This window comes from Nymphalis io, chromosome 10 (assembly GCF_905147045.1).
Source record: "Nymphalis io chromosome 10, ilAglIoxx1.1, whole genome shotgun sequence".
In the NCBI taxonomy this organism is placed as follows: Eukaryota; Metazoa; Arthropoda; class Insecta; order Lepidoptera; family Nymphalidae; genus Nymphalis; species Nymphalis io.
This window is the reverse complement of record NC_065897.1, coordinates 12,435,521-12,452,768: the sequence shown is the minus strand read 5'-3', so window position 1 is coordinate 12,452,768 and position 17,248 is coordinate 12,435,521. Positions and strand designations below refer to the sequence as shown.

Below are 17,248 nucleotides of genomic sequence, written 5' to 3'. Positions count from 1 at the left end.
GTTGAGTAGTGTCTTCTCCATCATACATAATAACAATTTTTTGTCTCAAAATAATTTATTAAAACATAAATTAATGAAGATCCAAGAAGATAATAAGTTGAAGTTCTAATTATGTTGTGTCAAGAGGTCCTTCATTAATTTGTAGAATAAATGTGATAGCTGTTTATTGTTAAATGAAATTAATAGTCAAAAATTACATAACAATAAATTTAAAGCAAATAAATTATGATAATTAAAGGAAATATTTATTAAATCCATCTTAAAACTATAGTATATGAGATCATTTTCGCAAGTTTCTTTGTACTTATATTTTGGATCAGTCTATATTTTTATAAATTCAGTACATTCAGAGACATTTGTGTATGAGATTTTAAATGTACATTTAAACCATATCTAGTTTGATAAGACTTGTTACACATATGACAATGAAAATTCTTGACTCCGGTGTGAGTCAAGGAGTGTCTCTGCAGTTCAGATTTTGAGAAGAATCTCTTTCCACAATTTTCGCAACCATATTTTTTCTCCTTCAAATGGTTTTTACGTATGTGTGAGCTACGTGAACTTGATGATATGAAAGTGGCATTACAAACTTCGCACTTGTGATTTCGTGTCCTTTTATGATTCCATAATATATGTGAATGTAAACTACCAGGTACTTTAAATTTTTTTGGGCAAAATTTGCAGCTGTACGCTCGATCATTGCTATGTGTTAGCATGTGTATTCGTATGTACCCAGGCGGATACGACTTTCCACATTGATCACACTGCCGTAAAATTCTCTCTGATTTATTTTTGTCTTTGTTATTAATGTTTGGTTGACAAGAATGACGGCTCAAATCATCAGTGCTGTAAAAACCTTCCCAGCAATTTTCACATATAAATGGCTTTAAATGCAACTTCCTATGAAGAACAAGGGAGCGGAAATCTTCGAATTTCTCATTGCAATAATCGCAGTCCCGTCCTACAACAGATTTCACCGGGTGACTGTTCACACAATGTTCATTCAGAGATTTTACCGAATTAAATTCGGCCTTACATTCCACACAAAACAATAATTTATTCTCTGTTTCTATTTTTGTCTCTCTTTGGATTCTGTTGATGAATCGCCGTCTATCACATGGTTTACGGAATATTTTAATCGGTTTGTGATCGTCGGATTCAAAACTAGCGTCATTATTATCACTAGTAGAATCGACAAGTTTCAAATTTTCAGAGAGAGTTTTAGCGCTTGATTCAATAAGTGTTTTAAAAGAATATGTTACTGTTAAATGATGAATACAGTTTATACAAAGATTTTCGGGAAGCGAATCATCTTCCGTCATCTGAAATTGAGCAATTTTACGTCAGTTACAGGAAATATAACAGAATATTATAACTTAAGATTTATAATTTCATTTGACTTTATTACCGTGTAGTTATAAAAATTATGTAAAATATCAGACAAGCGAACATCATCCCCGGCTATAGATAAAACTGTATGAACGTGTCGCATTTCCTTTTCAATGCCTAAGCAAGTTCTACAACGCTCTTTGTAACTCATTTTATAACTCAACCAAATTACGTTTTGTTCTTATCAAACACCTATTTACTGCCGTAACCAAGGGAACGAAATGTTTTCAAAATAGAATAATAATTGTCATAATTATGTTTAAATGAAAATGTATGTCAATTGTCAAATGTTGTAATGTCAATAGTGATAATCGATTAACGGTAATATCGAAACAATGATATGCAGATGGAATTAAATCGATAATAACATTAACAAAATGTTTTTCAATAAGAACTATTTAAGATATTTTCAAAGAGTTTAATTATAATATTATGATAACTGGTACAATTGAAGTAGAACAATCCAAATAAGAGAACACAAAGTATATTATTCTTAAGTATATAGACGCGATTTTATTATAGCATTTTCTTTCTCTATGCAGCCTTATAAATAGTTAATCTCTAACATAATTGACTATAAATAATGTCTTAGTTAATGTAAGCAGCTTTTCAATAAAAGTGATTAATTAGCAAAATGCAATAATATTTTTTTACACTTATTTTATATTACGACTTCCAAATAAGTTTCGTTACTTTAAATATTTACTTTGAATCTCTATATCAAATTAAACTAGTCTTTATTTGGTAATATTTAAACGAGCGAAAATAGATTGAAATTAAAGGTAAAGGATTGGTGATTACACATTGTAATCGTTATCGTTAATCATTAATCTGATTACATTTTGCCCTAGTCTGTCCATAGCCTTCTTTATTCTATTGTTGAATTTCTTTCTCCACACGAAATTTGCCTCGGTCATTTTACCCACGACTTATAACGCTATCGGCTTAACTTGCTGGACGCCCCCGCTTATCTTGTTTTGCCTACCATCCAAAAACTTAGCCACCTATTTCACTCAGACAGGCCTTAAACAAACAATAAATATTTTCATTAGGCTTTTTGAAAAAAAGTTAGGCGATTTTGTATATATTATTATATTATGTTTGTTAGAAATACTTATTTATGTACTTCATTTAATATATTTAATAATTACATATTTCTATATTGTATTTCTATTAGTTTATTTATTATGTTGTTTGGAAGAATCAAACGTGGCCCATGTTATTTCCAAATTCATAATTTGATAAAAACTTATTTCAGAAATACTTACTAAGTTTTAATTGGTATTAATCGAAGAATATAGAACGATTAATTTGTTCTAGTTCTCAAACAGGTTTTTTATTTTACATAGACCATATAAATAGCACTGCTAAACTAATATTTAAATAAATATTTATATTTATTATATTTGCTACAGCAACAAATTATTTCGATTGGTTTGACAGCTGACAATGGCATCTGGCAGTTAGTAGGAGTATGTTAGGCTGTGACGTTTTGACAAAAAAGATATTATTAAAACAATGTTTTGTCCACCGCCCGAAGAAGAATCACAAATCGTACAAATCGTCGCACCTAAGATAACATCCCGAAAAGTCAAAAAGAAAAATAAGAAACGTAACAATAAGAAGGAAGCAAAGAAAAGGCATACGAAATTAGCTAACACTATGTCTGCCTGGGCAGAAAATTATGCTGTTGCTGCGACCTGGCAATTGAAACATCAAGTAGCTTATTGGAAAGCGAGGGCAAAAGCATTAGAATATGAAAATAAAGTCTTGCATGATGTTATTCGTAGGAATAAATTTACAGTTCGCTCCAGTGCAAACACAGAAAGTGAAACAAGGACGGAAACAGAATTAGATGAAACTGATACAGAGAGTGATGCTAATGACGAAAATATCGAGGACGATAATAATTTGGAAGTAAGTGAAGAATTTATTCAATTTTTAACAGCAAATGCAAAATTCAAAGAAGAAGCAAAACGTGAGAGAGAGCGCCTAAAAGCAAAAACTGAGAAAGAAAATGAAACTGAAATGCTAGAAACACCGCGTGAAACAGTTGAAGAGGCCAGAGGAAGAATGAAGGAATTGTATGGTGATAAATGGCAAAGAATATCGGCTTTAGAAATGTCCTTGTTGTCCAGTTTTGTACACGAGTCTGATAAAAGTAAACCAATGTACTGGCCAAACATACCCTTTAATTTTAATAACAGCTGAAAGTCACTGTATATGTTAGGACTTTAAAGTTTTTTAAAGAATTTAAATAGGTAAGGCTCAGTCCAGTGTTTGTAAATAAAGCTCTTTGTAAACTAAATTTGTTGAAAAGAATTTATTGAAATATACAACATACAAGTAATTTTTATTGTTATTTTACAAGTTACTTATGTCGTATTTAATGCTAGAATTAACTTTGGTGTACATTTTTATGTATTCTGCTATGTCACGATCTCCAGCTGTATTTCAAATAATATAAAACGGCTGGTTTAGAAAGATTTTCACAAAATTACTACAATGGCTTGTACTACCGTGACATAAAATATATTCTTGTATAAATATTTCACTATAGAACTACACATGGTATTTATTTGCTATATTTGAAAACATTTTTTAAATGGGCATTGCAAGAGGTACTAATATTGGTTCAACACTTGTTCTGTTCGTTTTTTACCGTTTCAGATGTTATAAAGTTCATGCATTTATTGTTCTAATAAACATTTTCATACTAATATATAAGGAAAATATATTGTTTTTGTCTTGACTAAATTTAGTCATCGGCCGTATCTATCAGGAACACTTGATAACTTTCACTTTTATGATACTAATGCAATACTAGGGATGGGCTTAGACTGTTTGAAGTAGCTGTCTGTTGCTCAACCGGAAATTCATAGTTATGTTTAATAATTTTTGTACTTAGGAACAATTTCTTTGTTAAATATATTTTATAATCTGATTAGTAATTTGTACTTTCATAAGTTTATACATTTGTATTAGATAAATATATACGATTAAGTATTGAATGCTTTTTCTCTTGGTGTTCTTCATCCTGATTGACAATCAATGCACAGTGAAATCTGTAGTGTCTAGAAAGCTGAAAGCGGAAACATAGGTTTTTTTATGTTAACATGTTATTAATTTTTAATTAAATTGTTAATTAAAAGGTGAATGTGAATGGTCAAATAAATAATTAATTAAATTAAAAAAGTTTATTATTCTATTAATATCATTTGAGTTTATATATTATACTGGTAAATAAGTGATAAATATTTATATGTAGTTTAAATATTAGGCCAATGCCTAACATTTTCACTATTTTATTTTTTATTATGGTATTTCGTCCGTATGCTCCACTCATTTTTGAATTAAATATTAATTTATTTGTCCAGCATTGCGAATTAAATAGTTAAGCAAAGGATAATGTATACTGTCAATAAATTTCTAAACACCAGAATTACAATAAAATTTTAGTAAGTAATTTTAACTAACTTTCCTGGTACGTGAACCTGGTTTCGGACACAGTGCCATTGCCCGACCGTTGCATGTTCATCTCGTCGATGTAATCGAAAATATGCATTCAGTTATTGTCCGGCATACAGCGTAGTTTAAGTAAATGAGATTGCCAGCCAAAGTGCTAAGCGTGCTGCTATAATGAAACAATGAGTAATAGGGCTGCGTAGAGAAACAGTTTTCCATAGTAAAAATAATAATTTCAAGAATTTGAATGATAGACGAAACGAGCAAACGTTACGTGTAGTTGCTCAAGTTACGTGTAGTTTCTTAAATCGGCTACTTAATTAAACAACGCTCCTTTGTTATAAATACGAATGATAAAAATGATACGAAAATAATTTATTTAAATGAATGCGAGTGCTATTATTTTTAGCATCCCTAGTTGGAAAGTGTGCGACGATATTAAAACCTCTTTTAATGCCGTGATCGGCTAAATACTCGACTAGTAGGATCATAAGTGCAGTCATTATTTACAAGACTCATTTACTTTATCACGTACATGGTTAAATAACTCAAACTTGAACTCGTTGGTGCGATAATTAGTCTTAATAATGTAAAAAGCCGGATTTGAAAACACCACTTCCTATCTATTTAATGGACTTAGAAAAATGGATTCTGTGACCCAATTTCTTCGTTATAAATATTTTAACTGGAATATTCAAACACGAATGTGAAAACGGATTAAGGAAAGACCGGTTATTCAACATTTTTCTTATACGTAATACGATACAATTATGTGTACTATAATTCAATTATAGTGCTAAGACACAATTACTTAGTTACGAAACAATAGGGAGAGTTCATTATTTCATGTTTGTTTCGGAACAGATTGAATACTAGCTTATGAATGAAAATGAACTTGTTCGATTTCGCCCGATGTTTGTAAAATTCCCTGAAAAAGTAATATTAGCTTGTCTTTTATAAAATATAGAGAAATTACCAACACGTACACGAGACAATAGTACGAAGTACTTATACTTGGGCTGTTGATTTTGAATCTCAAAAATATACAATTATAGCTGTAAATATAAGATATCAATACCTGGGCGACTGAGCTTCGCTCGGCTCTCTAATTTATTTACAAAATTTTAGCCAAATCGTTAAATACATCTCCGAGATATACAAAATAAATTTAAAAATATATACAATGTGTAAACAAAATGTGGATACCTTTATAATATATTACATATATATTACTAAAAATAATTGCGTAGTTTTCACACCATTCACTCGTATTTTATTTGTTTAATCAATAAATATTTAAAACCAATAATAAAATAAGTCCAGCCATACTCTAAATCAATATCAAATTATAAATAGGTACCCAACAAAGTACATTAAACTAGTTAAAAGACTCGATTCTGTTGTAACATTTCGCTATAATCGTGATGTTAGTATTAAATTCCATTTTGCCTAAAACATGAATATTTGTGTTCGGTGAGAAGGGACTGTATTTATTTCTTGAGATTATGATAAAATGTCTACAATTCTCGGTCGTATATATTTAAAAAAAGTTTAATTAAAGTAATAAAATATATTCTAATTAAATTATTAATTAGATTTCTCAGTTTCCTACATTCTAATAAAAAACGGAATACATACACACACACACACACACATGTCATAACCTATAATCTTCCAATATAATGGAAATAGAGGTAAAAGGCGAGGCGTGGTACTCACATAGAGTTAGGAAAAGACTCAATGCTTAGCGATATAAGAGTTGCAGGTTCGATCTTGAGCCATTGGCCTATAGTCGACCCTACTCGTAACATAAGAGTCGTAACAAGTCATAATCAACATACAAATAGTTTTTATATATAATAAAATAAAACATAAGCGGAATATAGACGAGCTGTATAAGAGGTGGAGCTATCTCTAAAACAAAGATCAAGGAAACCTCGACGTAAATAACACATATTATATAACCTTCTCCTCAAAAGGGAGAGGAGGCCTTAGCCCAGCAGTGGGACATTAACAGGCTGTTACTGTACTGTATATAAATATAAAGAAGGATGTAAAGCGTAAATAAACGATTCTAATTCTTGAGCTAAAATTTATGGAGAGCTTTACACGACATGTATAAAATAAACGTACGTAAATGTAATGTAGAAAACGAAAAGCCTAGTTAGTACAAAATAGAAATTGAAGAGATTGAGTCAAATTGTTTATGTGATAATCAAATTTAAATTGTACCACCTACCTGAGCAACTAAAGTATACCTAAATAGATGAATATGGAGTGTATTGCGTTATGTATATTTCTATATACTATATTGTAAAAAAAATATAAGTGCTTCGAACACCAAATTATGCTTCCAATGTGTACTAAGCAGCATGAGAAATAATAAGGTTTTTTGATTCGTACAACTTGAATGACTTGAAGTAACTAATTTAGTAAAATGACAGTTATGTTAATCTTATGTTAATACTTTGTTTTGCACGTAATAATATTTGCATACCAGACAGTCATTCTTTAAAGAATTGTCATATAAGTATATTACAAAAAAAAAGAGAAATAAATTACCTGGTCACTGCTGCCCCTAAATAATAATAATTATTGTTAATAGCACAACGGATTACGGTCAGGATCGGGTGCTAATAATAATAAAGTTTTGATCTGATTCTAATACTTTGGGTTATTTGTCTTACTTAGAGGGGAAATAGAAAATATTAGTAATTCCAAAACAGGCATGATGACCGAGTTTTGACCACGGTGGCAATTCTCAAAGAGTATCTGCCAACTCCACGGATGATATTATATAGTACACGTGTATTCATATACATTGATAATATACGCCAGTATGGATTAAAAGTTTTTATGTTAGTATTAAAAGTAAGAAAGGAATTATTCTCTCTAATTCCTGCTTCCCGCTTCCTTCTTAAGTCCACGCGAGCTGGTTTTCGATGTCACCATCTAACTGTGACATCAATTCCATCGCGTACAAAGAAATTTGGCAACTCTTTTCTGTGTCGCACTTCCAAAAAATGGAATTCCTTACCAGCTCACGTGTTCCCCTTTCTTTTTGGTTCCTTCAAACGAGGCGTGAAGAGGCATCTTGCGGGCCGGTAAGGCGAAGGTGGCTAGTGCAGAACGTTTTTCCCGGCTGTACTGGCCGTCGTCGCGTTTGGACTCTACTACCACTTACCATCAGGTCGAGTAGTCATTTGCCCTCCCGGCGAATATAAAAAAAAAAATGTGAATTTGGTCAATAAACCCTTGTAACATGAAACTATATTTACGCACAAATTAAAAGATGTAATTAAAAAATTAAATCTTAATACGTAGTAGTTTATAAAAATTAATAATATTTTTTTTATCCTAAAATACTTTATTAAAAAAATCCGTATGTTTGATTTTTCCATTTTCCGTAAAACCCAATTGATTTTTAATGTTTTTTTAATTTTCTTTATTAGAAACTGTATTTTGTCACGAGATCTTATGCATATTTGATCCAAACTGGTTCAGGAGACAGTTGACCTTGAGTTCGTGTCGGGAGCCTTTTGAATTTTTAATTCACCCTTTTTTGCTAATATCTCAGATACTAAGCCTTTATCGTTACATTCTGATTTCATAACCTAAAACAATAATCGTTATTGTCTGTACGCAATTTCATTTTTATGAAACCGTTTTAATTTTTTTTTATCAAACACATAAACCAATAAAGCTTTTCAGAGCGAACATCTTATTCGAAACAGTTTAGTGTTGTAAAACTTATTATAAATAATAATAATGTCCTCCAGACCGATTTCGGCCACGGCGGCCATTCTCAAGGGTGATTATCTAACTGCGCAGGAAATATTACAGTGCACAAGTGTGTGCGCAAACACAGGTGCACTTTCTACTCATTAACTTTTTTAATCTAATGGAACAGTAATCCGACACGACCGGAAAGAGTTCAGGCGCAGAACCAACGGCTTCACGTGCTTTCGGAGGCACGGGAGTTTACACATTTCCAGACTCCGGGTCGCTACTGAGAATTTTCGACAATAAAACTTAATAACTTTTTATTTGCCCGACCTGGGATTTGAACCAAGGACCTCCGGGTCAGCGGCCTTCCATGTAGCCATTAGACCAACGAGGCAGTCGAAACTTATTATTCAGTATTCTTTATTCATTAAATAAATAAATTATATTTATATTTTTTATTTAATCTTTATTTGAATGTTATATTTAATATAGGTACATCGTTTTACAAATTTGTCTATAGAAGAAAGTATGGACTCCAGCTCATAGTGCATCGCAATTTGTTAGCTTAGGAGCCTCCACCTGTGCTTTTGAATAGAGATAATGAGCTTAAGGTCTTTCTTCTGCGCCAGTGAATTTATTCCATATCCGTAAGGATTGCACCTCAGATACGAAATGACACTTGAAGAAAGAAAAGGATTTATTTATTCTCTTTATGTGTAAGATATATGAGTTGTGTAATATAGGAAAGCAGACAGGCAAAGGGGCATCTGATGATAAGTGCTAACCACCAATAGACGTTTGCAGCTTTTTTTTTTTATAGAATAGGAAGGTGGACGAGCATATGGGCCACCTGATGGTAAGTGGTCACCAAACGCCCTTAGACATTGGCATTGTAAGAAATGTCAACCATCGCTTATAGCCAATGTGCCATAAACCTTGGGAACTAAGATTTTATGTCCCTTGTGCCTGTAATTACACTGGCTCACTCACCCTTCAAACCGGAACACAACAATATCAAGTATTGCTGTTTTGCGGTAGAATATCTGATGAGTGGGTGGTACCTACCCAGACGAGCTTGCACAAAGCCCTACCACCAGTAAAAAGTAAGCTTCAGAAAGAACAACCATACAACCTTACAACGTAAATTCTCCATCACATTGAATTTCTAGCCATTTCGTCTCGGTAGTATCGACATTCCGAACCGGTGAAAATGCTTATTTGTAAATAAGTTATATCTATTGGTAAAAATGTAATTTTTTTTTTAATTTTAAATATTTAAGTTAACTAACTTAAGCAAATAAAAAACAATTAATATTAACAGTATTTATGATAAGTAAGGGTAAGTTATTAAAGAAATTAAAATATGTATATTTTTAAACCAATAAAAATTCAATGATATTGCATGCACTAAATACTTAAATAATGTTTTTTGTTTATATGTAGCGGTATTCAACACAAGAATCCATTTAGTAGTTATTGCACGGGTATAACGAAAATATCACTCGTTGAAGTCTTTTATATGACCAATTATATTTATCGCAAAATACTGATTTTATTTAGCTCATAATACATTTTGTTTTATTGTTATAACATTTCATTCTTGCCATATAATTATTAAATACCGAAATTACCAAATTATAGTCGCTCATAAAAAATCGAATTCGAAATATGAATCGAAAAAAAAAATCGAACAATACGCCACAGAATATAAATAATTGTATAGGCTTTATCTTTTATCATTACCTTATCCACGGATCAAGTCGAAACGTCGGCGTCCCTATCCAGGGAGCCTCGAAATTGGCGCTCAAAACGGTATGCGAGCGCAACCTGTTATGAGGGGGGCTCCTATCCCCTGCGGCCCCCTGCGGCCCCTGCCACAGCGTCAGTGCCTTCCGAAGCCTGGCAACGACCGGCTGCACGCGTTCGTCGTAAAAAAACACGTTTCAGTGAAAACTATTACACTCAAACCTCTTTAGTTTTATTTTGTATATTATATTCAAAAGTGTTCCGGATTGCAGTGCTGTGTTTGTGTTCAGTGTTAGATATCATTTAAAAAAAACCGAATTGTTTATGGTGAATGAAGTTGTGTTGTGTTAAGGATTCTGGAGGTGGGTTTCTGTGGATTTCTTTGGAATGGGTGCGCTTGTTTAGAAGCTCTTAAATACTATTTGCCAACGGCTGTTCCAATCCTCTATTGGTATTTAGCAGATATAACCTTTGCAAATTAAACTAAATTGATTAGATTTAATGATGAAGTGAATAAAGTAGGTAGAGAAGTTATTAATTCGAGACTTGATATATATTTAGATACATCAAACATGTGTATACAGGAATATATATATAAATACAAGTTAATATAAAAGTGTATTGTAGAGTTATTTCTTAAACATATATTTATTTAAACGAAACGGATCATTTGTTTTTATATCAAATCCAATTTAATTTGTATATATTTTTTGTTTTGTTTTTATTTAGTAATTTCGATAAATAAATCAATTTAAATGACGTACTAAAATATACTAATTGTACTTAATATAATTATGAAAGAGAAAAGAAACGTAAGACCAAAACGTAAAATAACTTAATTCAAAGGAAACTAATACACACAGTTAACATGGAACAAAACATATGAAACTAAAATATAATTTAAAACAGTGACTACTGTTTACTTTTAGAACAGACCAAATTAAATGAATCCAAAATATTTTCAATTAAATACACTGTTATGAATACCTTTGAATTGTTTAGCGTTAACGATTTGGGAATACTCGTAGATTCTACCGAAACGAAACATTGGTTACTCCGTTTAAAAAACCGAAATAATCACATAAATAATATGCCTTCTATCTCATATATATGTGATCTTATGAACATTTGATTAATAAAACCCAAAAACCTAAGCCCGTTTTGCATGGGAATATATTTACAAACTTTTAGCGTGTTCATATATATTTAAATTATATTTAAAATAATGTAACGGCTCACTAAGGCTGAGATAGCAAGTTAGGTAAGAGCTATCAACAACATAACTGTATTTAACATTTTTAATTACCTAGTTTATAGCGGGTCTAGTTGTTCAAAACGTAACCAGGTCGATCGAACCTCATGGTAAGCCGATTCAATTCTTTAATCAGGAACTATTAGCTAAGGTACATTGTAATTAAGAAATGTTTAAATTTGAAATAATCGCTGTCGAGAATGTTTAATTATATCTATTAAACTTGTCGTATCGCAATATTAAATATGTAAATAATTATCAGTTGTATAGTTCACTGTACTATATCTTATTATGTTATATTGACACTTATTTATATTTATTTGTATGAACTTATAATTAAAGAGAAACTATCTAAAATTATTCCGGCTACATTTAGCAAATATGAAATTTATAATATTCATCGTATAACTAATAATAAAACGAATAAAGACTATTGGTGAGGTTTGATAAATAAATGTAGTTATGTCGGTACCATTGATGCTCAGTAAAAAGATAACAATTTTATAAATAAATTATATATTCAATATAAGCCATAGTTGATTTTATTACTTCGCCTAAGTAAAAAATAAGAATATTCCTTGTTTTTAATCGCTTAAACTTTATTTTTATTGATTAGAGAGACTAAGATTTAAAAAAATATATTATTCTCTTTGTCGAAATCAAATTGCTTTTTCAGAATAGCATTAGTAATCTATAACAATTCTTAGATTCTCTCCTGTCAAGAACGCTTAGAGATTATTCCACCACACTGCACCTCTGCGTAAATGTGGATATTAATGTGAATGAATTTAATCTGACACATGCAATTTCCTTCGTGATCTTTTCCTTCAACGCCTAGATGAGATGAATTTTACTCAGTAGTGCTTGCCTAGATTCGGACTAGCAATATTCGAATGAGATCCACTTGTTCTGTCATGTCATATCATATAGCGTGTTATATTTCGATTGATCAAAGTAATCTGATTAGAATGAGCTAAAATATATTTCTTTAAATTATACAACCTACTTAGCAAGTAAAAATATACATCGAAAAAATCCGGTCATCTGTTGATAATGATGACATAATTTTAATTTAACTTAATATGGAAAATCCATTTTAAATTAAAATTATATTTTACAAGCAAGAAAAATAAATATAGCATTTATTACTTAGATAGTTTTTTTTGTAACCGTAATGAAATTAACCTGATTATGTATTTGCGAAATTTTAGACAGATAGGGGAGATATTTTATAGAGTGCGATTAAAATGTTTTGATAAATATTATTTTTCGTTATTAATTAGTCTGATTTTTTTTAAATTAGCCTTTCTCTTAAAAACGGCTTGTTCGATCAATTAAAAAAATTCTTTTATTGTACCTTAATTACTGGTAGTGTGTTGTAAATCTGCCGATTCGTCTTTAGTGAAATTGACCGTCGCTAAGTCTATCGTTGTTTATTAAAAAAATGTGTTCTTTGCAAAAAGTAAAATATTTTTTCAATTTAGATTTGGAAACTTTTCCATCATCAGTTATAAGAATAATACAAGTTTTAGTAATAATATTGTTCTCCATTTTCTGTCTCTCTCACTTTATGTCTAATTGTGTTGAGAAATATAATTTAACATAAAAACCGTTGCTTTACTGGAAGTAAAGAGATAAATTAAAATGGATTTGTCGTGTAATACATTTTTTCCTGTATCTATCATTAAATTGGTTTCCTTTTAATCTAGAATACACCGTCAATTAGTAATATTATATATTTTAAATGAACACGTAGAAACTAATCAAACATCTTATAAATATAAGTTATAAGTTAGCAAAAAAAAAAACGATTACTACCTATTACGATTTAACGCACAAAAAATATATTTAAAAACTTTTATATCTGTTTTATGCATTACCCTTTTTATGTGTCGTAGTCGGTTATTAAATCTTTGATGTTTAAATTTAATATTGAATTTAATTGCATTAGAGGTTGATAAAACAAGAATTTTAGCTAATGGCACAAGGTAAGGTTGGAAAACCTGTTCGCTGTCAAAAATTTGCAACTTGCAAGTCAAGTGTGATGTGACTATTTATTTTGAGCAGTTCTTGTGGTGTCGCGTCGTTCATTTGGCATTAGGATACGAATATTAATTCCCCTAGACTTAAATTATTCTATATATTATACTACCGAGTATTATAGGTCTTCATTGTAAATGTCTACGTAAATTTGATTCATTTCTTTTAATAGAAAGTATTATATAAGTTGAATTTTAATTTAGTAATTTTATATAACATAAAACAGTTTTTTATCCTCCCAAACCACAGCTTACATTTACCATAAATTTTATTTAAGACATTACAAGCGTGTTTAATTTTAAACATTAAATTTCTTAAACACCTACGTCTTGATGTTGACAAGAGTATTGCCATTTTTAGGTTTATAATATGTTCTTTTTATTGGAGTCTTCGTTTGATACGTACGTTTTTTTTACTATATAATTATATTTTTTTTACATTATTAGCATTATTTAGCATTATATATATTATTTAGCATTATATATATATATATATATATATATATATATATATATATATAATGCTTTGTAACTGTCTTACCGACAATTATATAATTGCAGAGAAAAAGAATCCGGTTGAGTTTTTTTCTCCGGCTCTTTTCAGCTTTGAGGTGTTTGTGTGTTTTTGATAATTAATCAATAAACAAGTTTAACGTTTCTATATTGAATAAAGATTGACTATATAGACTGAAATTCAGTTGTTTCTTTACTTACTAAAAAGTAAAGTTTTCTGTCGTTACTAAATACTTATTTCAACATTATTTTGTTATTTTGTTTTTAATATTATTATTTTTCGTATAAGATACATAACTTTCTATCTATCTTTTTTCTATTTAAAAATTTTGTCAATATATATTCCTTGGGTGTGCTGGTAGAAATCTCCTGTAGGGTTATTAGAAATATATTATAATGTTACTTTATCAAAGGCTATATATTTTCATCAGATATTCTACGGCAAAACAGCAGTACTTGGTATTGTTGTGTTTCGGTTTGAAGGGTGAGTGAGCCAGTGTAATTACAGGCACAAGGAACATAACATCTTAGTTCCCAAGGTTGGTGGCGCGTTGGTAATGTAGGCGATGGTTAACATTTCTTGGTGACCACTTACCACCAGGTGGCCCATATGCTCGTCCGCCTTCCTATTTTATAAAAAAAAATCAAATTTTAAGTACAAAACAAAGTATTATTGAATATAATTTCAATAGACGAATAGATTGCTTAACAAATAACCATAGGTATATTGTATGTAAATAATATATTTTTTTATTTCTTTATGCCTTTGTTAGCTACAGTCTTTACCTTTTAAGAGGTCAACAGGCGTCTTGATACGTGCAATGGCTTTGATCGATAACAATCATATTCAATGCAAAGTGACTTTATAAATGTGCAAGTATAGTGGGGATTTACTTAAGTGACTATTGTGCTAAATGTACATATAGTATCGATGTATATTATATATGTATAAAGTAAGTAAATCAATGTTAATCTATTTGTTTTGTAATGAAATTGAAATTATAAACGTTTTAAGTCGTCATAAGCGGTAGCTGTTCATAATCTTATTATTATTTAATTGGCTGCCTCGTTGGTCTAGTGGCTTGATGTAAGGCCGCAGACCCGGAGGTCCGGGGTTCAATTCCCAATAAAAAGGCCGCCCAATAAAAAGGTCGGGCCAATAAAAAGTTATTGGGTTTTTTCTGTCAGTAAATTCTCAGTAGCAGCCCGGAGTCTGGAAGTTGGAAGTGTGTACAATCCCGTGACTCAGAAAGCACGTAAAGCCGTTGGTCCTGCGCCTGAACTCTTTCCGGTCGTGTCGAATTGCCGTCCCATCGGACTATGAGAGTTAGGGAATAGAGAGTGCACCTGTGTTTGCGAACACACTTATTCACTATAATATCTCCTGCAAAGCTGGCCAATCTCTCTTGAGATTGGCTGCCGTGACCGAAATCGGTCTGGAGGATATTATTATTATAATATAAGAACGTTTAACGGTACAGAGAGTACATCTGTTAAGATGGAATAATGATAAAAAGGAAGAAATATTGTATCAGACGATTTGCTAGCAGGTTGTGACCTATTTATTTATTTGTAATTGATTTTCGTTATGAATTAATAAATATGACACGAGAACGATCTGTTCAATGAAATCAAATCAAAACAAAATTTATTCAAGATATCATAGACTCTCGCAAGCAGTTCTTTAATCGATAATATATAAAATAAAAATAAAAACAATATTATAATAATAATATAAGAAATTAAATGTAATAATACAGATAGGTTCGGTTTCTAAACATGTTTTATTTATATAAGATTGACATTATATACATTTGCGTATGAAAACAGTTATCCAATTGTAACGAATATTACTAAATAATCATTGTTAATATCGTGATTGCGTGTAGGGGCAGATTGCTAGCAGTTTTTCATTTAGGTGAAAATAATACAGTTTATATAATAAATAATGATTTCTGTTATCATATTATAGAATATTTTATTAATATAATAGTTTAGATTATGTGTAATAGTTATTTCTTGAATATTTGTGTGATTTTAAAAAAATGGCCGATTTCGAGACTAGCTAACTGCGCATGTTCAAGTGTAAGTTGACTGCCTCGTTGGTCTTATGGCTGTAGATCTCGAGGTCCTTGGTTCAAACCCCGGGTCGGAAAAAAGGCTTTTTACGTAGATTCTCAGTCCCGAAAAGTCGTAGTTCTAGAAGTTGGAAGTTGTACGATCCCGTAGCTCAGAAAGCACGTAAAGTCATTATACGTTACATATAATATGTCATCTAATCTCTCTTGACATTGGCGCTGTGGCCAAACTTTTGATACTATTAATCATATTAAGTAAACAATTTAACCTATCAAGAATGATAATCGTTCAGCCGTCGGCAAAATCCATTTGAAAAAAGAACGTCGCAGCTCGTACGATTCGCACAATAAGTCATGCGCGCGCGCATAGTTCTCTGCGAAATTCTGAATCGTTAACGTTCGCCGCCCGGCGCGCGCGGCATTTTTGACACTAATTCGTCTGGAAGTCGCGACTTTCTGGCGTTTTCCGACACTTTCATCATTTTTATATTTACTGACCCACATATTGTAAAATTACAACGATTTTTAAAGTAAATATTTCAATTATTTCAGTTTGTTAACTCTTTTACAAATTTATTTGATATTTTGGTCGTTCATTTATATTTTGATTGAAATAAAACGAAATAAAAATATAATTATTTTTTTTAAAATAAGTGTAATTCAAAATCGTTTTATTTTATACGTTTTAAAGATAAATATATATTTATATGACCCTAAAAGTAAAACCCCTAATGACATTTTTTGTGTAATAAATTATTTGATAAGTTCGCAGTTTAAAGACGCATAAATATAAAAACATATTGAAGCGTTTTGTTTGTTCCTCTGTTTCGAATTTACGTAAAAACTGCTTACTTACCTAATTGATTAGGTTTTTTGAAAATAGATAATCTAAAATTATAAAAACGATGATCTTGCATAAATTTATATGTAATTCATTTAAGCCAGAGTAACGTTCAAATAAATAGTTTACATTTTTTTAATATTTAATTAATCTTTTCAAAATAAATGATAGGCGATTTTAAACAATTGCTGTAAATATA

At 30.6% G+C, this 17,248-nt stretch overlaps 2 protein-coding genes across 2 annotated transcripts; one reads left to right on the top strand and one right to left on the bottom strand.

The window, feature by feature from the left end:
- Nucleotides 1–291: 291 nt before the first annotated feature.
- Nucleotides 292–1,629, bottom strand: LOC126771471 (zinc finger protein 93-like). Its single transcript, XM_050491368.1, has 2 exons — nucleotides 1,409–1,629; nucleotides 292–1,322 (listed from the first exon to the last, which is right to left on the bottom strand). Exons 1-2 carry the CDS (start codon nucleotides 1,538–1,540, stop codon nucleotides 330–332), a joined length of 1,125 nt encoding a protein of 374 aa, XP_050347325.1. The 5' UTR covers nucleotides 1,541–1,629; the 3' UTR covers nucleotides 292–329.
- Nucleotides 1,630–2,870: 1,241 nt separating this feature from the next.
- On the top strand, nucleotides 2,871–4,576 carry LOC126771488 (gem-associated protein 8-like). Its single transcript, XM_050491387.1, has one exon. It carries the CDS (start codon nucleotides 2,908–2,910, stop codon nucleotides 3,598–3,600), a length of 693 nt encoding a protein of 230 aa, XP_050347344.1. The 5' UTR covers nucleotides 2,871–2,907; the 3' UTR covers nucleotides 3,601–4,576.
- The last annotated feature ends 12,672 nt before the right edge of the window (nucleotides 4,577–17,248 follow it).